This window comes from Ascaphus truei, chromosome 17 (genome assembly GCF_040206685.1).
Source record: "Ascaphus truei isolate aAscTru1 chromosome 17, aAscTru1.hap1, whole genome shotgun sequence".
NCBI lineage: Eukaryota > Metazoa > Chordata > Amphibia > Anura > Ascaphidae > Ascaphus > Ascaphus truei.
The window spans coordinates 32,409,206-32,431,178 of NC_134499.1; the positions used below are offsets into that span (position 1 = coordinate 32,409,206).

A 21,973-nucleotide genomic window follows, 5' to 3' on the forward strand; every position below is an offset into this window, starting at 1 on the left:
ACAAAAAAATTGTAAAGTACCATAAATACATTTCCCTTGGCATTATGAATGAAACATCGTGAGTGCACAAATGCCTTGGTGAAAAGTAATAACACACACCACCACACACCTCCACCCACCTCCTCCTCTTGTTAGTCTGTCAGTTTTTGTGTATTCATTAAACTTGTGGGGGACCTGGTTTTGCATTTAATCCTACAGCATAACCATAAGTGAAGCCAGAAGCCATTTTATAATCTCCCCAGAAGTATATAAAATACAAACGGAGCTGGAGCGCAGCTGCATAAAAGTGAAAATCTCATCCCACATAATAATAACAAACAAAAAAACCTGATCAGAAAGCAACATCAACAAAAAAAAGTGTGCTTCTAAAATATAAAGTGTTGCAGATTGTACAAATTTGTCTGGAATTTGCAGTCACGGGGTGTCATCAGGGAGCCAAAGATCACAGTGATAGATGTACGGTCAGTGGGATTCGTCTTTCAGCTCTGTGTTGATACACTAGCTTTTTCTGTCTCATCTTTACCAACAGTTTCCTGCTCATTTTTCTCCCTGCTGAGGAAGAATTCAATTACTTCCCACAGCAACAGTTGTTGAAATGGTTTCTTTCACTGATGAGTGCACGTGCTAGCAGCCACACTGGTCCAGAGGAATCACAAGACATGATGCCCTTTAATGGACCAGTGTGAGAGTCCTTCATCACTCTTAACTTGCACACAAGCTCTCGATGCCTTGGCCACAAGAAAGGATTGATGAGACTTTGAGGATAATGTATATTAACGAGACTGCGAGCATGCTCATGCCTTATACAGCACCGAACGTTTACACAGTGCCGTACAAAGTCTAATTGATATGCATAGTTAATCCCTAACCCAACACTTTACAGTCTCATTTTTTTCACATTGTACCAGATAATGTGAGAGCACCCTACTCAAGGTCACATGCAGTTGGCATGCAATCTGATTCTCTCACTTCATGTGTCATTACCTTCAAGCCATTCTTCCTCCCAGGCGTGTAATATAGACACGTTGGTTACAGTCGGGTGAACAGCTAAAATGACACTGCCCTGCTTTTAATAATCTGTTTCTTCTCAAGAGCGAGGCGAGTGCAGGTAGGAAAAGGCTTCTAATTTCTAACCTTATAGAGCAAGATGCCAGAGATTTGTGCGAAAAGAAAGAGGCCGGTAAGTTTTTTTGGTTGGCTATTAAATGTTCAGGCTTGATTTGTCCCATCGGTCCAAGATGATGGGGAACGTGAACGAATCAGTGAAACAGTAGCAGATGCATGGCACAACCTCACAGTATAGGTAGGGGTGGAAAATACAGAAAAGGAATTTTAGACTTTTTTGACAAGAAGCAGAAGACTGAATAGATTCCCGAGCTGTGCGGTAATAAGGTACAAACTGTGTGCTGAACGTCTCTTGGATGTTTTCAATTTCTATTTAAAAAAATCCATGCATAATAAATAGATGCATCTGTTTCAGGTCTGAACCACTCCAGGTTTGATCCTGACGTGTCCCATCTTAGCAGTCGGGATGTTTGTATTTTGTTCTGACATATCTCTAAACCCCAGTAAAATAAATTTGGTAATCTTCACATTGCTTGAAATCTGTGTCCATCGCACAGAAATGAATACTTGAAGACACAGCGCGTGGCTAGCGATGCTTGTGGGAGGAATAAAGGATGTTATGGAAGGTCATATGATGGGTTTCTTGGCAAAGATAAATAGGGGGAAAAAACACATTTACTATGCTGAAGTGAGTGCTGTCTGTTTCACTCAACAGAGCTGAGACCAGGAGTACTGATCCCCAGTACATGCATTCATTGCTTGGTATTGTGTCTTTATATTGTGCTGGCTATGTACCCAGTACGTTACCGTTTAAGTATTCTTGCATTGCGAGGTACACTCCAGTACTGAAAAGAAGACCAGATGTAAAAGTAAATGTGGGATTCACTGCCCTGACAATGTACAATTACAAGGTAGTGTTGGTGGAAGATACGGCAGTAGTTGGGTGAGAGGCGTTTGCCGGTGGTTCTTGTAGTCATTGCCCGTTTTCTTTGTTTTTTTTTTTTTTTAAAACGCTCTCATTTGAGATTTCAAGAACGGGTGGGGTTTGGTGAACATTTGGCCGGGAGTGAGGTTCAGATAAGGGGGGCCGGGAAGAAGAAATGGTTGAACTAAGGTTTTCCATCACGTTGAATAAAGCTTTTCCATTTTAAGAGTTCTAACAATAGTGGCCTTGTTCATGATTACATAATGCAAGGAGCCTCAGCCTAGTGGTTATGGAAGGTTGACCTCTGTTTCAAGGTCTTGCAAAAGTATGTGGGTTACAGCAGGGGTGCTTAACTCCGGTCATCAAGATCCCCCCCCCCCCCCCACAACAGGTCAAGTTTTCAGGATATCTCTGCTTCACCACAGGTGACTCAATCGGTCTTTGACCGAGCAACCGATTGAGCCACCTTGTGCTGAAGCTGGCATAGCCATAAAACCTGACCTGCTGGGGGGTTCTTGAGGACGAGTTGAGCACCCCTGGGTTACAGCATCAGGAAGATATGTGGCAGATGTAGCGAAAGCAACAATCTAAGTAATGCAGACTGGGTTGCTTTTCATGATGTGCAACTAACCTTAGGCTGCGCTTATAGCGACGCGATGTAGCGGCAACACTAATGTATTGGTCGCGATCACTGGAAGTCAAGTCAATTTGATTTTCATCCAGCGACCGCAGTGTGCCGCCATGTCGCTGGCGCCGGCACTATAAGTGCAGCCTCACCCTGAGAATATTCAGCCTTGCAGCTGTTTATCTGCTTTCTCCAGAGTGTTGTATCATCTGAGAAAATGTTGCTGCTTTTAAATCCCACAATGTACTAATTGAGCTCAGTGTTATAAATGTGTTATGAGAGAGTCCCACAAATATAATCCATCATCAATTGCCTCCAAAATAGCTATAGGGTGTACTTTGTAGAGAACATTTGTTATTGGGAAGTGAAAGGACCAGTAAGTGGCCCCTGCTTTATAGAGGTGAACTTTGCAGCATTATAGAGACTCAGAATTTTAGGCCAAAATGATTTTCCTTTTTAAAGGACGAGTTTTAGTTTTTTTTAACTTCGCCTTTCATTTGTTCTTTGCTTTACTTGTCGTCTGTTGTGTGTCCAACAGGTAGAGGTTCCAACAAGCAAGGTTAAGTGTTCAACCTTGAGGCAGAAAGCTCTTCCAAGTAACTCTGCAATTCATCATTACAGATTCTTGCTGATTAGCATTGTTGCAGAGTAATTGAGTTTTATTTTCGTTCTGGGTTCAAAGTGCTCGGTGTATAAATCGGAGAACTTTTTTTCCTCTGGCGAGCACACCAATATATTTACAGCAGAAAGAAGGGTGGATTCAATTGCCGTATTAATGAAATCTAAAAAACGTCACGGAGCCAATTTTCAGAATAGATGTACTGTGCCAGTTTGTGCATTCAATTCAGCACTGCCTGATAACAGAATGCACTTCCTGGGGCCATGTTTTATTCATTTTTATCTATGTGTAGATCTCCTTGTAAAAGGTTAATTTTAACTATGCTCCATCTAGTTTTGAGATAAATGTGCAGCTGTCTGAATCGGTTCGGGATATTCATACCAAGCTCACAAGATTCTCTCTTCTCTTCTGTAAGAAGGATTAGCTTGAAGTAGGGGTTCTCAACTCCAGTCCCCAAGACTGAGCCACTGATTGAGCCATCTGTGCTGAAGCAGGGATAGCTTGAAAACCTGTTGGTGGGTTGAGAACCCCTGGCTTAGTATATTAGGCACCATTTTTGTAGGATGTAAATCCCTGTATCAACAAGTGGGGTAGTTCACCCCCCTCCCCCCCTGTGCCTTGCGCATCAAATATGTGATTGCCTCTTTACGGTTAAGGCGCACTATGCCAGTCCTTTTTCAGAACACAATCTTATTTTAATATTTGTTGCTGGGTTCTAAGACAGGAGTGCTCAACGCCAGTCCTCAAGCCCCCCCAACAGGTCAGGTTTTCAGCACAGACCTCTAATTGGCACAGAAATGCCACCTTCTGAGGGCCTTTGTATTAACGGGATTGCCATGATCGGAATCCAGCATCGTATCTCTACCCCTGTCCCTTTAAAGCCTGAGACTTAATAGAATGGTCAGCGCGGCGGGTCAGATGTCAGATGCCAGTGTCGGGGGAATAGAAAGAGCTCAATATTGGGCAGTGTTCTCTAGCGCTGAATGAATTAAACTGACCTTTTTTTCGGTTAACGTAGATGAAACTACCTTTGCAGGATCATTTCTGAATAGGAAGATAAAATAACATTATTTTCCATGAATATTACCTTGTGACGCTCTACTCTTTTTAAGCTGTTTAAAAAAAATAAAATAATAATCTAAAGCAAGTGTAGAGAAGGCATAGGGCTACTGCAGACATTTTTTTTATTTGCAGCTGCTGATGCCTTTTAGTAGCCCAACCGGAGAGCTCATCATGGCGGTGTTCTGTATATGTACAGAATCTGCGCATGCAAAAAAGATATTTGAGATGTCGAAAGGTTGATGTTAGAACTACATCACCGCCTGACGCATGTTGATCCATTAAAGTGTATAGCCGCCAGTAATAAGAGATACGTAGACTCTCTCTAAGGCCAGGTGCCTGCTGCAGCGCCCTCTATGGCTGGTGCTGCAGGGACAAGAGCTGCCCCTCGATGGGGCCGGCCCCACTACACTCATTCGCCAATGAGGGCGAATCTGCCTGGTGACGTTATGGCCGTGCCCCTGCCACACCTCCGTCACGCCCCGCCATCTTTCCCCCGCAGCTCACTGCAGACCGGGGATCCGAGCTGCACGCGCCGCCGGCCTGGTAGGCGCGCGTGCAGCGCAGACAGCAGGGCAGTAGTCTAAGGTCTTTTACAGAAGGAGGCATCTCGGCTGGGTCCGCTAATACGTCGGACGGGTTTATTACTCTTGCGCTTCTACTGCAGGGTCTTGTAATTGCTAACTGATCAACATAGCACACTTTAATTAAAACCTGTGGTGGCAGGCCTTTCTCCATGCAGAACGGGTTGAAAATGCTGTGACGCCATATGCATTTATTTGCTCTGTTTGTGTATTTTTGTGTACGCGCCTGTTTGTGCGCGCGCGTGTATTCCCGTTGGACTTCTGTGTGGTCTTCCAGAGAGCTCCGATAAATCTTACTGCTAACTGGGTTCTCTTCCAGCAACCCGACCTGCTCTGTCTTACAAACGTCTCCAACAACACGTTCCTGTGTGCACGACATGCCAGGATTCCTGTGCTCTGATCAGGGATATTCGAGCTGGATCTGCCATTAACTGCCATTAACTTGACCAGCAGTTAACTCTGAATCGAGCTCCGATTCCCCTATAGCGGAGATTTATGAATTCCTCCTCACAATGTCATAATATTCAGTGCCATTGAATGTTGGGGAACAATGAGATTTTGCCAAGATTTTTAGATCAAGAAGGATGTGGGCGAAGTATATACTGGCCTGCTATATAACATGTATTCAATCTCCTTTTGACCGAGGCCAGCGTGATGGGCTAATCAGATCGGTGATGGGGGAGTGGTGTAGGGGGCACATGGGCTGGAGTGGTGTAAGGGGCACATGGGCAGGAGTGGTGTAGGGGGCACATGGGCAGGAGTGGTGTAAGGGGCACATGGGCAGGAGTTGTGTAAGGGGCACATGGGTGATGAATATTTCACTAATAACCTTTTTAGATCTGCTATATCTGCGTATGTTACACTGGGCACAGCAGTCCGAAATTCTGAAACGGAAGAACAAAGATTGAGACAAGAAGCAGTCCAACAACTATTGTTAGAAATTGACAAATATTTTGTTTTCTTTCCCCTCCACCCCCTGCCCTGCCGGGTAATTCTGCTAGTTTAAAATATTGTTCATAATATCTGTGGAATTATCATGAATAATGGTTGTTTGGTTGTCATGGATTATTGGATGCCCAGCACATAAACAAACGTACATGCAATGTTTTTAAATATAGTTTTAAATATGTTTCTTATTTGGCGACAAAATGAATAGCACTGTAAACAAATGTGTGTATTTTTTCTTCCCCCTTTTCTCATTTTTTAGGCCACATCTGTCCGAATTTATCTTCAATTCTCCACCGATGTCTCCAGAAAATAATCCTTCAGTGGGATGCAGTAGGAAACAAGATAAGATAATGGACAAATTCCTGATAAAAACAAACCACTTAACATACAAAAGTACATCAAAAGCATCCACAGAAAAAGAAATGGATGTGAAACTGGAGGTTTCTCCCATGAATGCATTCAAAGAGGGATCTGTTGGGAATCCGGACTTATTGCTTATTGCTTCTGGTTCTGATACGCCCTCCACATCTGCCTTGAAAGTGCACATAAAAGGTTAGTGTGTCTGCCATATGCAGCAATGGTTCAGGAAGCTTTGTCTAATTTAAGCAATTGCGGCACTGGAAGGATTAACTTGGAGAGATGTTAAGGGCACTGAATTAGGCTTTGTCCATAATAGGACACGCTAGCTCCGTGCTCCTCTCCGGCGAAGCGCCGGTCTCCATGTAGCGCATGCGCACTATGCACTACTACATTTGCTGCCCTAGTGTTTGTTTCGGCGCGAGCTACGTGGCTCGCACCGTAGCCTGCACTATGGACGAAGCCTTAGGTTGCGTCCAGTGTGAGGTGACGCGTGCGCACTCACGCTCGGTGCGTTTAAATACCTTTTAATTGATGCAAGCGTCCACAGTGCTGCTTGGTGCGCGCGTGCATGTGTGATTGGGTCGAAGCGGTGCTTGGAAAGACGGTTACATTTGTTTTCCCGGCGGTATGTCGCGTCTCGTGACCAGGTAAGTGCCAATGAGAGCACAGCAGACACAACAACCAACCAGAAGGAGCTGAGGATGTGACGTCACGCTTCAGTCTGACACGGCCCCCCTTCTGTCTGTGGCACCCCCCTAGCTCGAGCACGCAGTGAGCAGGACAGCGAATCGCTCGGGCGGACGCTGACGTCACGCCTCGTGAACGCGCATCTCACCACCGTGGCCGCAGGCTAACACTGACATCTTCAGCACGTGTTTACATCTCTCTCCTATGGATTCCCGGCTCTTAACCAGACAATATTTAAATCGGATGTAGATTAAGTGTGTTTTGCGAATTCATGTTTTTTCCTCTCCCCCTCCTAAAAATTTTACCGAGCCAGGTTTTCTGAGAAGCAAAATAACTTGTGCTGAAGAGATGCAATATACATATCTGTTCTGGAGAAAATTAGATGCTTAAAAAAAAATCATGAACATTTTTTGTCCCCCATTTATTAATTGCAGAGGTGGGGTATTAAAGAAAAAGGACAGAGAAGGGGGGGAGAGGGGTGCAGAACAAAAAATATCAGGGGAGCAGGGGTCCGGACTTCAGGTATAGCATAAATATGAACCATCGCATGGATTCATTTTTCTCTCAGACTACACATAAAAACGCACCCCCGAGTCAGAGACTGAAGGTGAATGCAGAGAATCTCCTTGTCAACCCTTTCCTTTGTTGCTGGTGAAATCCTTTCCTCCAACCTTAAGGGATGACCCCGTGTCATTTGTACTGCCCTTGGGATGAATACTTCTTTAGAAAGCTCCTTGTATTGATCCTGAATATATTTGAATATAGTTATCATATCCCCTCTTAGATGCCTCTTTTCTAATGTGAAAACATCTAATTTAGCTTGCCTCTCCTCATAAGACAGATTTCCCACCAACTTTATTTATTTGTTGTCTCTTCTCTGCACTTTTTCTAGTTCCATAATGTATTTTTTTAATTTTTTTATATAGTGGTGCCCAAAACTGTAATCCATACTAAAGGTGTGGTCTTACTAATGCTTCCATCCATTCCTCATTTAATACAAGATAAGATCTTGTTTGCCTTTGCAGCTACTGCATGACTTTGGGCATTATTGCTAAACCTGCTGTCTACAAGCACTCCTAAATCCTTCTCCATCAAGCATTGACGTAGCAAAGGTTGCGTATAGGTGCTCAAGTACTTCAAGGGAACACTCATGGATTCTGGGTGGGTGAAATAAACCATACCATTTTGAGTTGGGTTTTATGCTCTTAATAGGTTATTTGATTGTCCTCAGAGGTAAAGGTGTGCAAACTCTGTTAGAATCTGCACCCCTACAACCTCATTAAAGGTTCCCATAGATTTTTTTTTCTTCAGTAAGACACCATTTAGTATTTTAAAGAAGAATAAACTCCCTTTTTATCTTTTACACCCACTCATGGAGTCTCCGTCACAGTGTGATCAGCCTCCAGTCATTGAAATCAAGGCTCAACGACAAAAATAGGAGCAGTGTAGCCAAAATAAGTGTTACATCTTTATTCTCTAAACGAGTAAAAAGGAGGCGCAAAAATCGGCCGAAGGGTTTCACACCGGGTGGTGCTTTATCAAGGTGTACTTTCTATGATGTGCCCAGTCATGACTTTCATCCCACCAGGTTTCAGTAATGCCTGTGATATCATACTGCTCCCTTGTAGCTATTAATTTAAGCTTCACCGTTTTATCTGTCAGGCTTCAAGCATGCATTTAAGGTTTTTTTTTTTCCAGTCGGTGTACTATTGTTATCTTATCTGCTCCTGCCTTATTACTCCAATTGGATTTTTTTTTCTTCCTTACAAGTTGTCTAGTATTATCTGTATTTAGTATGGGTGCCTTCCTGCTTGTCAAACTCCCACTCCCCCCCCACTCTACTATAGGTTGCTGTAAATCTTTCAGTTGTGTCATTGTCAGGCAGTGAGTTTTCCCAGGCTCATCATGTGCCAAACATTATTAATTATCATGGGGATTGTGAAGATAGGGCGCTTCCATGAGTCTGCAACAAAATATATAGCCGCCGATATGATATGGTTGATCAATTTGCGATGTCTATAGCTAGTGTTTTCATTTTTGTGTAAGAGAGCCACCCAAAGGGAAGGAACGATTGGTGGATCCAATGTTCTGCTCGAGGTTGAACACCTCTGCCCAGAGCTCCATGATGATTTGGAAGTTGCCGGCAGATGTCGAACAAAGACTATTTGGCCGCAGCCCCAAAAGCATTGGGGCAAGTGTTGCTTATTAAACTTCTAGACTTTGGATGGAGACAAGTCCCACCTGTTGGATAATGGTTCTATGTCTTAGGAAAAGGATTCCTATTAAATAAATGGGATGGATATAAGTTAAATTTAGATACACTGCTTGCGTTGACTGTACTGGTGTATCTTCTTTGGAAAGAGAACTCCAAATGAAAAATGTATCGAATTAATTCAACTACTAAAAGAAATGTGACCAGCTCTGAAATGTTCTCTAATTAATACAACTCCTACACACAGATGCCAATAAAATAAAAAAGTCCCAATCCTGGCCCTAAAGAGATTACACTTTTCTTACCCAACGCAGTAGGACATTTGTTCACTGGATCTCAAACTGAACTGTCCCAACGCTGCTCACGTGATGTACCGTTTTTCCGTGGTTGTACAGTTGCAAATGGTCACAGCAGCTCATGAGCCTTGTGATCGGATATCAGCAGGGAACAGAATGAACGTATTTCATTTCTAGTAAGCCGCTGCTCTTTGTTTTGCCTTCCAGTGGAATGCCCGGTCTGCAGGGTTGGTATTCTGGAGAATTATATGAACAACCATCTGGACAGTTGTTTAACCCGGGGAGAGAAGAAGGACAGCCTGCGAAGGTAAGACGACCGTTCGTGGAAACCTGTACACATTACCGCGTGTCCCCCCCCCCCCCCTCTCTAGAAGTATGCTGCTGGTAAAAGGATTGGCCTTGCATATATGGAAAACAAAAAGCACAATTTCTGCGTTCCTACTAATTTGGGCTAAAATATGCTAGTCATCTCATGAGTAACGGTCATTTAGTTCAACCGTTTGGCCAAAGCGTTAAGAGGAACGTTCGTGTAAGAGGTGTCCCACATTTCCGTTTGCCCCGTCAACACCAGTTATGTGAGCAGAGTCTCTCCTAGGAGCAGCCCACAGCATTACTACTATGAAGAAGCTGCTGGGATTCCGGACACCAGGAAATGGGAAGGGGGAGGAGCTTCCTATTTGTATCGTGAGTGGGTGGGTCACTGCTCTGATGGGCAGGCCGCAAAGTCTGGAGCGGTGGTTCCTATCTGTTCTGTGGCGTTCTGGTGTTTCCTTGGGAGGTTTCCAGGGCTTCCATAGGGGGGAAAAAATGGTTGATAATGGGGGAAGGGAGAAGGAGCGGCTCAGTGAGTAAAGACACTGACTGGCACTGAGTTTGAAGTAGTGAACTTGGTTCAATTCCCGGTGTAGGCTCCTTGTGACCTTGGTCAAGTCACTTTATCTCCCTGTGCCTCAGGCACCAAAAACATAGATTGTAAGCTCCACGGGGCAGGGATCTGTGCCTGTAAAATGTCTCTGTAAAGCACTATGTAAAACTAGCAGCGCTATACAAGAACATGCTATTATTATTATTATTATTAATAATGACAAATATTTTTCTTTTCAAGCCAGCATCATTCTTTCTCTGTTTTTTTTCTCCTTCTAATTTAAAGGGGCAATCCTGCCAGAGCACATGGGAACCTGGGGTCGCACGGCGCGACATACACAGTGCGATTTGTAACTCTGGGAATGCCAGGTTCCCGAGATATTTTTTTATTTTTTTTCCTTGGAAATATGTCTGGTCTTCCCTGGCTTCTTATTGGCTAACGGGACCCATTTTGTTTCCCCTGAAAAAAAAAAAACCGTCCCGAGGGTCCCTGGAGCTAAAAATATTGCGGGTTCTCTACGGATGACCACCATGTTCCTGTTATGTAATGAAAAAACAAACAAAATTATATAGTTACATTTGCTGCTTTAAGAACTCACAAAGGTTATTGAAATGTTATGTTCTTATCCCGATATAAACTAGAAAGATATTTCTTTATTTCGGATAATAGGTTTACACGCCAAAGTACAGCAGTAATATATTTAGGTACATAGGCCAAGATTCACTAAGCACTGTTAAATCCGAGCAAATAACTGCGTTGCCTAAAACAGGAACAGTCATGTTTTCTCAACACCTTATTCACAGAGTAATTATATGCAAAAATAATGTCCGTAATTCAGCTCAATAGAATAGGGTTACCGTTATTTACTTTAGTGAAGGCTGTGTTATGAATAACAGCCGTCATCCTAAATGAACATCGTGTTAAATAGCTGACAGAGCCTAGTGAATCTGAGCCATAGAATAGCTAAGCTGGGGTTGCGTGAAGGCAGAAAGAGGACTTTAATTCATTTTCGTTCTGCAGTTCTTAAAAAGATTGAAATACAAGGCTGGGCTCCAGCAAAGTGGAGTGTCGCTGGGCATTATCCGCGCTGGGTGAAGCAGTCAGGGCATTGTTACCAGCTGTCGGGTGCTCTCCTGCAGGGCTGCTACTTGGATCTCATCTCTTGTTGGCACACAGAGGTGTGTGCGTTTGTCACATTGTTTTTTGTTTTTATCCTGCGTGCTGCAGTGGGATGTGAGCAAAATACTTCATCCCAGCAGGGAATTACCACTCGGTTGCCCGCTTGACCTTGGCGCTACATTTTGTTGTTCCTTCCATACAGTAACATTTCAATTTCATAACAGTTTACATTCCCGGGCCTGAATCTGAAGGAAATATGTTTTGTTGCTAAATAAAGCAAGGCGATTATTTGCCTGTTTATATATTTACACAGACATCATTTTTTTTTCTTTTTGTTTAGGATCATCCCTTCTGCTAATTTGTTTTTCCATCTCGCATGCCAAATGTTCGAAACTAAAAATCCCCGTGAAATTAGAACTTTGGTAAAAATGTGTTAACTCCTCCGTATTTGTGATGCGTCCAGTGTTTAAATGGCAGTGGCGTGTGATTTTAGCAACATATGCCGCAATTGGAATTGAATGCACTTATCCATGTAACTGCTTCACCATTTTTATTGGTTGAGGATTAATATTCAATATCTTCGGTTTGTTCATTTTCTGGGCTTGAGTTATAACGTATTTTTTTTTTTTATAACCAAATGTGTCCTATTTAAACCCCCAACAAAAATACATCAATATTTCCACAAAGTAAAAAACTGCAGGAAGATTTCACTGTCATGGGGTAAAGGGTAGGGATTGTGTAGTAGGGTGTGTAATTGATCAATGTACCCATTAACAAGGTAGCACGAGCTCTATCCTTTCTTCAGGGGCACTTTGCTGGGTTATTACTGGTGCTGTGTGCATACGTTACATCACCGATGATGTTCAATGATCTTTATAAGAAGCTTTTGCAGTACTCGGCACAGCGGTATATTGCAGATTCTTCATAATGAAGGTGGGTCCTGGACATGAAATGCTTTTAAAAGCCGGTGAATGGTGTTCATGGGATGAAACATCCGGCAATTAACCCTTGAGCTAAACCGATGTCTTTGCCAAATCAGATGTGCAAGAAAATCTAATAATAATTCCCTGTCCAGCAGCACGAGCAGTGAAATTGAGCCGCACAGGCTGCTCACAGCCCTGGCAGGTACCTTTACATCTCTCTGCAAGGGTACTTTTCATTTCACAGTGTCCTGGCCTCGGGCCACAGAAGGATTTTATCACAGGATGGATTTTATCACAGGATGCATTTATTAGTCTCTTGCTTTCTTGCCAGAAGAATTGCATTTCTTTTTGTGTATAGACAACCTTTGCTGACTTGTATTGTTGTATAAATAGACTTTCTCCCCCCGTTATAGGATAGTGGATATCTGCCGCTTTGTGTACATTGCCATCTTCTTCTCTGGTTGAAAGCGCAGCGTCTTGGTAAGCTGTGTCCGAACTCTGCTTGCCTCCATTCTGGGTTTCTGAATACGTGTCTTTATTTTCAAGCAGCTGATCAGCAGAGCCAACAGTGTGCTTCACAAGTACTGCTTCTCACACTGGGTGAGAGCTGCCGTGTGAGCCTCTGTAACCAGGAAATATTCCTTGCAGTTCTGTGCTGCTTCACCTGAATAAACATAATATAAAACGGTAACAATTCTGCAATTTTATATATTTTTTTATCTTTCTGGGGATATGTTGCTTTAAATAACCCACTAATGGTATTGCCATGTATAGAAATGTATTTCTCTAGAAGATTACACAATCGGCAGAATCCTGACCTTCTGTACAACCAGTCACCCAAATTCCAGGCACCCAAAATCTCTCCTCTCCTCTTGGACAGACAAGGGGAAGTGCTTGTTCCTGGTCAGTATGCTAAAGCCACCTCATGCTTAAGAAAATGTAAATGTTGTTCATGTGAATGAGGATTTAATCTTCTGGGGCAATGGGGAGAGGGCTCTATAGCATATTGAATATGGACCACTCAGAGGCAGGGAGGTGCTGATACAGTGCCAACCTAAGGATGCAGGTTTTGAGAGTTTGCATACCTAACCTCTTGGAAGTAGTCGGTCCGAATGCCATTCTAGGAGCCTGTTCTATACCCGCGCTTTTGTCCAAAGTTCACCGTTGAGGTGCTGACCAGCTGCTCCAGCATTTATAGAGTAAGCCCGTTGGCCTCATATTCAATCGTAGCCGAGTAGGTGGCGTTGTCATATTAAAGGAGCATTAGTCAATGTCAAAGCAAACTCCTAATAAAATGATGCTGGCTACCATCTGTCTTTTTTCATTTTTAATAAATGGGAACTTGCTGAAATACATAACCCCACATTTAAAACAAAAGCCATGGTTATCGCAGGACTCGCAGACCAGTAACCCTTTAAATCCCTCCCTTTCCTTTCCCCCCAGCGAATCTTTTGATCTGCATTGCCCTGTTAGTTTTGTCATTAAGCAATTAAGAGACACGAGCAGGAGAGTGGTGTCTTCACAAAACTGTGACTCTGAAGCTTGGATCCTAGTTTGTTAAACAAACGACATTATTATGCAAAGAAAAAAAGTGATGTATATAATTAGTGAGACAATAAGCTGCCCTTTAATGTGGAGTCAATCCAACTTCACAAGCTTCACTTCGTTTGCTGCCGTTTTTCTTTTGTAAGCTCCTGTGTTCTCAAGGCTTGGGCATCAAAACTGGGAAGAAAATAAGCAACCTTTATGGTACCGTGTCTTGTCGTCATGTTGTGATGATGGCATGTCCGGCTCCCATGTTGCCAGGAGCACTGCTAATCCTGTAAGTCAGGCTGTAGAGAACCTTATAGGGAAAAGTGAAGTGCGCAGCGTAATAAGAATGTCCTGGCTTTCGGAGTGTGAAATCTTTCGCCAACACGCTGCTTCTAGTCTCATTCCTTCTTGCATGGCGAGTATGTACTGCAGAGGGATTGATAGGTTTTCTGCAAACAGCATACATTGTTCCTGTATTGTAACATCTTGATGTTTTATTCAGCACTTCATTGATTTTGTTCTCCTGGTCGTTCTGGTCGTTCTGTGGCAGTGGGCACCAATGGGTTAAGTCCCACTCTCCAGCTGAGACAGGACAAAAAAAAAAAACCTACGTGTCGGAGGCCCTCTAAATAGCCCCATCCCTCCTTTCCAAGTAGTCTTTCTTATCTCCTAGTTTAGACTTACCTGACTTCCTTTCTTGCAGTCCACCCAGGGGAGCTTTCATGCTCTCTCTCCTTCTGAAGCCACGCCACTGGTGTTGCCAGTTTGGGGAGCCTGTACACAGGTTATGTGCCACATACAGATGTAGCTGTTGGTTTTAGACCACTTGCCTTGAAAAATCTGTGGCTATCTCACAGTAACTCGTGAGATGGTCACAGCAGGCTGAAATGGCTCACTGGATTAACAACGGGGTTCCCTGCGTTTTAATGGGACTCGTAGTCCAGTAGGATTCACACAGCATGTTCCCCGCTGAGTTAATCTGATGGGCCAACAGTCTGGCTGCAGAAATCTCGCCGCGTTACTGCGGGAGAGCCACCGATTTTACATGACAAATGGTCGAAAACCGGCGGCTGCCGTTCTAAATGGCCATTCGGAACGTTCTCCCTTCAGACTATAACGCGCTTGGCGTCTGCCTTCCTTTGGCGGTTGCAACTACAGTAGGTCCGTCCTCCCTACAGGGGTTTGTGACATGCTCGGCTTCTCCCTTTCTCTGCCGCCCGCGGGGTGCGCACGCTTTGGGACTTCCGAAGGAGTAGCGCGGAAGTGATATCACTAGGTCGGAACCAGGAAGCATATGTACCAGCTGGCATGGAGCTCCCATGGTTACCCCGCGTGGCTAATGTCTGAGGGGAGTTCATACTTATACGCAAGGAGTGCTGGGGTATCTAAATCTGCACCAACATGATGTCTGCCTCTAAAGGTGCTGTGCCCAAAAGCCCACTACCAGTTTCCAAATGTTTTTCCCTCTATTAAAAGAGAAGGCCAATGGTCATGATCTTTATGGTCTACACTCCAGGTATTCAATCAGAAGAAGGGGTTTCAAGAACAATTGAGCCCTCTGTAAATAGAGCGGCTACAAAGACCATGTATTGCTCAGCGTGTGACAAACCTGCGCTTGAAAATAAAAACAGCTCTTTGAGGTGTCAATATTCTCTCTTGCAATACTCCCCGTAGACCTGTCGGGGTGCACAGAGGAGTCACGTTCAGGCCCAGGTTTGATAGGAACTAGAATCTCCCATAAGGCCAGCGCCCTCAAAAAAAACCCCTCTGAGATGTCGAGATTCTCTCTCGCAAATAGTCTTCTGATCCAGTGTTTTACTTTCTCTACTTATCCGAACTCGTGATGTCTTCTAGGCTGGTTAACCATCCCCATCTACATGAATTATTTATGTATTTGGACATTGTGAAATATTGCTGTCTGGAACAATTTTGGGTTTTAGCAAAGATTGTGTGATGCCCAATTAATTTTGCAGCTTTTTGTAAAAGCCGTAGGAGTTTATGAAAAGCAGATTTTTACAAAATAATTGTGGGGCATGTGGGGACAGAGGCACAGATACCACGGTTTTGATTTGCTTTGTTTTGACTGACATCAGACTGCAGTTAATGCCCGAAGCAAAGTGCTGAGCAAGCACACATGTTTTTGTTTCTCCCTGCAGTGAAACATTTTGACAAGTTTATGCCTTGGATATCGTTGGGCCACGTCCGTAGTCGGGGCTACACAAAAGGCCGCAAGTCAATGGGGACGGCCATAGAGCGCCCGCGCTTGTGCATGAGAGCGACAGCGCGGCTGAATTTTCGCGAGACAAAATCATTTGATTTTTGTCGCGCGTCGGTCGGGTCACGGGTTTAGCCAATGAGGGCGAACCGCTCACCAGACGTCACGGGCATGCCTCCGACACGCCTCCCCGTCGCGTCTCTCCCTCCAGATACCACAGGCCAGGCATCGCCGTGCCTACTATGTACACGGCCTTACAGTTGAGGAACGGATTCTGCTACGCAGTCTGTTGTATTGTCCTCCAGTACTGAACTGGTTAAGTGAAATAACATTCTCTGTGCTGCAGATGGCACTAGACCATTTAATTATTTCTTGCACGGTCCTTAGCGAAATGAAGCGTGTTAAAGTGCTTGTTGTATAGGGATAAATGTTTTGTCATTGAGTTGTGAAACTGTTCTGCCGTCTCGCTGGCGCTGTTCCTTTCACTTCTGTCTTTACTTCGATGACCGTTGCGTAATGTGCGGTTCACTAAACTGTAATGAACAGGAAGATTTGCTGTACACTGAAGCGAACACACAAATCCGCACGCATACACTGTTTTGATAATCATTGTCCATTTTAGATGGCGCTGCCATTTTGCACACAGCTGCCCTATACATATAGGAACACTTGGGCAGAGTTATTCCATTCCCCGTATAACTTTTAGTATAAATCTTCGCATTTTACAGTTGACTTCGGGGGATGTCGGTGTATGCGCTGTCGCCCTCTGAGCATCTTTGGTGCGCTATAATAAACAAAAGACAGTTTAAATACTTCAATAATAATAATAATTACTTGGTTATTTAGTTAAACCCTTTGGCCAACGCGTCGTAAGCCTGCATACCAAACGTCAAGGTGTAACAAAAATGCAGGCCCTACACTACACTGTGACCCCTCCCCTTTACCTCTGCATGAGGGGAAAGAACCATAGTAGGCCCTGTTCTTGCAGCAAAGTGAAAAGACCTCCCAAGTGGGAATGTGCTCTATAATATTAAACCTATAAAATCCCTGTTATACGGACTGGTGCAGCTGCCAAACACTTCGTACAAAACTCCTCATGATGAGCAGGCTGCTTGCACTGGGTTTTGAATAGGTGCCTCCAGTTTGATGCCAGCGCCTTAACGAGTAGCCCTGATATAAGAATAACACAAGGCACTGCGGATGTTTCTAAATGCTATTTAATGAGCCAAAAAACTTTGTGACGTTTCAACTAGAGCCACTTGAAAAAGACCGCTTTGGTCGAAATGTCGCTAAGTTTTTGGCTCATTAAATAGCATTTAGAAACATCCGCGGTGCCTTGTGTTATTCTTACATCCGTGTATAATTTGGATTTCCAGCAGCACTTCTTTCTCCCACTCTTTTTTTTTTTTTAATTGGAAAAATATAACCAAGGATACAGAATTGTCATGTGCACATGACCGAAATGGTGAAAGAGAGTTTCCAATAAACATTTTAACATATAGAGAAAAGGGGGGGGAGGGGACAGACAGATGGGGATAGAGAGGTGGAAGGGGGGGGGGCCCTTACGGCTTGGACCTAGGCCTGCCCCGGGGGTCGGGACTCCAGCCACGGTTCCCAAGTTTTTTGGAACTGCTGCAATTTTTTATGGAGCATCGCTGTGAGTCTCTCCATAGTCATGACTGTGTTGATCCTTTTGACAACTGTGCCTCTAGCAGCACTTCTTTCAACGCAAGTGCACCGCTAAATATGAACGATTTTGCAATATATGGTGTGCAATAGTAATCCTCCTTAACCAGTAGCCCGCCACCCTCCTCCCACCACCCCACAGCGAATAGAATTGCAATGTAACTTTTTGGCAGTCTTCCTCTGCTATCCGACCATCACCTAATCCAATTCTTGCTGCTTTGCTGGAGGCTGCAGCCCTGGGCTCCTTATCCTGTTCCTGTCAGTGGAAAGTGGCGTTTCATTCATCATGCGTGTCTGAGACAAAATCTAAATGACAGTGTGACTGTGATTGGATTTTGTCTGGGGAAGCACAGTGACCGGCCCGGCACATGTGCTCCGTTATCTGGCAGATGTTGGCTGCAGGGAAGGGTCAGCTGGCAGAGCTCTGCGGTGGACGGGTGAGAGGCATTCACGGGTCACTAGGCAGGGAGCTGGCTGTCAGGAGAACTCCATGTGGGCATGGGATTACTGTGTGTTTGCTCCTTGAGAAATTAAAAGTACGGCCTTTAAAGCTGCAATCCCCTGTGCTTGTTTTATTTGTATTAATAGCTGTTGGTTGTGATGCTTTTGCTAATGTGATGCTAATGGACAAATAAGAGCTTGCCACAGATGTGATCTTCGAAAACCTCATATGAATGCGAAGACCTGTGAGGTTTGAAAAGCTCCGTTCGCACGGCTACATGACATGCTATCTTGTTTGTGTTACTTCCACAATAACCCGTATTTTGTATTTACTTTTAACAGCGCATTTATAGGATGATGCCTGCAGACATTTTTGTCTCATGGATGATGAAACATTAAATCATCATCTTTGGGACTTGGGCCCTGTCATTATAACGGCTGATACTCTTATAGACTGTTTATGCATGAAAATGTGTCTCTATGAAAGAGAGCTCCAGAAAAACAACAAAAAAAAACCCACATGGTTTGTAGGGAGAACGTTTTTTTGTTGTTGTTAATCTGACACATTCGGAGATGTTTTGCTGCCGGTTCTTGTTTTTGATTATACTCCACAGTGATCTTATTCCGTACACACTGTACCGTTGCAATATATCCCCCCTGTTATGGGTGAGATTAATAAACAGAGGTCACCGTACAATCTGCATTTTATTCCTGGCTCATCTCCATACCTCCTAATCCAGGGGTGCTCAAATCCAGTCCTCAAGATCCTCCCTCCCCCCCTCAACAGGTCAGGTTTTCAGGATATCCCAGGTTTGTCACAGATGGCTCAGTTCCTGCTTCAGCACACCTGGCTCCATCAGTCTTCGATTGGGCCACCTGTGCTGAAGCTGGGATATCCTGAAAACCTGACCTGTTGGGGGGGATTGAGGACAGGAGTTAAATTGAGCATCCCTGTCCTCATCTATGATATGAAGTATGTTGCCTGGAGTGTGGGACTTTGTCCTTTCAGAATATATGCTGTTACAATTGTGCTTCTCTACCTAAACACACCGTCACAGATTGAAAGTCTCTTTATATTTTAGCAGTATAATTTTCCCATCCATTTGCCCAAATCTAGCGGGCCACAATGTGGCACTTCAAGGAAAATGTAAAATTGTTCCAAGTCGAGCAATTTAAGTACTAACCCGTACTTTGCTAGACTGTGCTTTCTCTGAGAACCGTTTCATTTTTTAATTTCTAAAATACCAGGAAGTCACCCCAAACCCTTATTATTTATATCACCAAGACAACCTCCAAAGCAGGATCTCAGTCAAGGGACAGCCCTTACTAGACTAGAGAATTTATCCTCCGAAATATTAAACCAGCCAAAGAAAACGCTGTTATTTCTGAACAGCAATCCTTGGAGTAATGAGAGAGGGGTGCTTTGTGACAGACGTCCTGGCAATTATTCTGCTGTTATAATGATGGCAAACAGCTTGTAAATATACGGCCTTCCCTTTTTTAAGATGCTCGTAGCTTAACCCCGTTACGGACAGGTCAGCGTGTGCAATGGCCCCCCCGGAATAAAATAGGTTGATGAAAAAGGGTTTCCGAGGCTGGAAAGCACACAATCCCTGTATGTTTGATCAAGAAACACCTGTTATTTTCTGAGCTCAAGACACGTTGAATCCTCTTTTTTTACTTAATTGTGTTTGGTGCAGCTCTGTCCACAGGAGAAAGTCCATGGCCAAAGTTGTGTACAACCTGCTGTCCGAGCGTGACCTGAGGAAGAAGCTCAAGGAGGTCGGTCTGTCCGCCCAAGGGTCCAAGAAGCACATGATTAGGAGGCACCAGGAGTTTGTTCAAATGTTTAATGCACAGTGCGACTCCCAAAACCCCAAATCAGGTAAAAGTCCGGAAATCTTATCTGTTGTGTCATAAAACAAGTGCCGGTGGACAAGCTTCCCTCCCATATATATAAATTACTAGCTGAGAGACCCGGCGTTGCCCGGGATGTAATTTTGGGGGGGCGTACGACAGGGTTGGGCTTCCCCCCCCCCCCATGACAGCTAGGTGGGTGAGTGAGTTGACTGAGTGTGTGGGTGGGTGACACTTGACTGAGTGGGTGGGTGGGTTGGTGACTGAGTGGGTCGGTGACTGGGTGGGTGACTTTGGGTCGGTTTGACTTTGGGTCGGTGGGTGGGTGACTGGGTGGGTGACTTTGGGTCGGTTTGACTTTGGGTCGGTGGGTGGGTGACTTTGGGTCGGTGGGTGGGTGACATTGGGTCGGTTTGACTTTGGGTCGGTGGGTGTGTGACTTTGGGTCGGTGGGTGGGTGACTTTGGGTCGGTGGGTGGGTGACTTTGGGTCGGTGGGTGGGTGTATGACTTTGGGTCGGTGGGTGGGTGGGTGACTTTGGGTCAGTTTGACTTTGGGTCGGTGGGTGGGTGACTTTGGGTCGGTGGGTGACTTTGGGTCGGTGGTTGGGTGGGTGAGTTGGGTCGGTGGGTGGGTGACTTGGGTCGGTGGGTGGATGACTTTGGGTCGGTGGGTGGGTGACTTTGGGTCGGTGGGTGGGTGACTTTGGGTCGGTGGGTGGGTGACTTTGGGTGACTTTGGGTCGGTGGGTGGGTGGGTGACTTTGGGTCGGTGGGTGGGTCGGTGACTGGGTGACTTTTTCAGGGTCGGTGAGTGGGTAGGTGGGGTCAGTGACTGGGTGGGTGGTTTTGGGTGAGACTGGGTGGGTGGTTTTGGGTGAGACTGGGTGGGTGAGTGGGAGACTGAATGGGTGGGTGAGTGGGAGACTGAATGGGTGGGTGACTGGGAGACTGAATGGGTGGATGAGTGGGAAAATGAATGGGTGGGTGAGTGGGAAACTGAATGGGTGGGTGAGTGGGAAACTGAATGGGTGGGTGAGTGGGAAACTGAATGGGTGGGTGAGTGGGTGACTTTGGGTCGGTGGGTGGGTGACATTGGGTCGGTTTGACTTTGGGTCGGTGGGTGTGTGACTTTGGGTCGGTGGGTGGGTGACTTTGGGTCGGTGGGTGGGTGACTTTGGGTCGGTGGGTGGGTGTATGACTTTGGGTCGGTGGGTGGGTGGGTGACTTTGGGTCAGTTTGACTTTGGGTCGGTGGGTGGGTGACTTTGGGTGACTTTGGGTCGGTGGGTGGGTGGGTGACTTTGGGTCGGTGGGTGGGTCGGTGGGTGGGTCGGTGACTGGGTGACTTTTTCAGGGTCGGTGAGTGGGTAGGTGGGGTCAGTAACTGGGTGGGTGGTTTTGGGTGAGACTGGGTGGGTGGTTTTGGTTGAGACTGGGTGGGTGAGTGGGAGACTGAATGGGTGGGTGAGTGGGAGACTGAATGGGTGGGTGACTGGGAGACTGAATGGGTGGATGAGTGGGAAAATGAATGGGTGGGTGAGTGGGAAACTGAATGGGTGGGTGAGTGGGAAACTGAATGGGTGGGTGAGTGGGAAACTGAATGGGTGGGTGAGTGGGAAACTGAATGGGTGGGTGAGTGGGAAACTGAATGGGTGGGTGAGTGGGAGACTGACTGGGTGGGAGACTGACTGGGTGGGAGACTGACTGGGTGGGAGACTGACTGGGTGGGAGACTGACTGGGTGGGAGACTGACTGGGTGGGAGACTGACTGGGTGGGAGACTGACTGGGTGGGAGACTGACTGGGTGGGAGACTGACTGGGTGGGAGACTGACTGGGTGGGTGAGTGGGAGACTGACTGGGTGGGTGAGTGGGAGACTGACTGGGTGGGTGAGTGGGAGACTGACTGGGTGGGTGAGTGGGAGACTGACTGGGTGGGTGAGTGGGAGACTGAC

At 45.3% G+C, this 21,973-nt stretch overlaps 1 protein-coding gene across 4 annotated transcripts in view; it reads left to right on the forward strand.

The window, feature by feature from the left end:
* Window positions 1-21,973, forward strand: part of RAD18 (RAD18 E3 ubiquitin protein ligase) — a 178,008-nt gene that overhangs the window by 19,598 nt on the left and 136,437 nt on the right. For all 4 annotated transcript variants that reach the window (XM_075574689.1, XM_075574690.1, XM_075574687.1 and 1 more), the window contains exons 5-7: window positions 6,085-6,377; window positions 9,588-9,687; window positions 19,863-20,047. In XM_075574689.1, coding sequence (XP_075430804.1) covers window positions 6,085-6,377; window positions 9,588-9,687; window positions 19,863-20,047 — 578 coding nt within the window. The remainder of the gene's footprint in view (window positions 1-6,084; window positions 6,378-9,587; window positions 9,688-19,862; window positions 20,048-21,973) is intronic.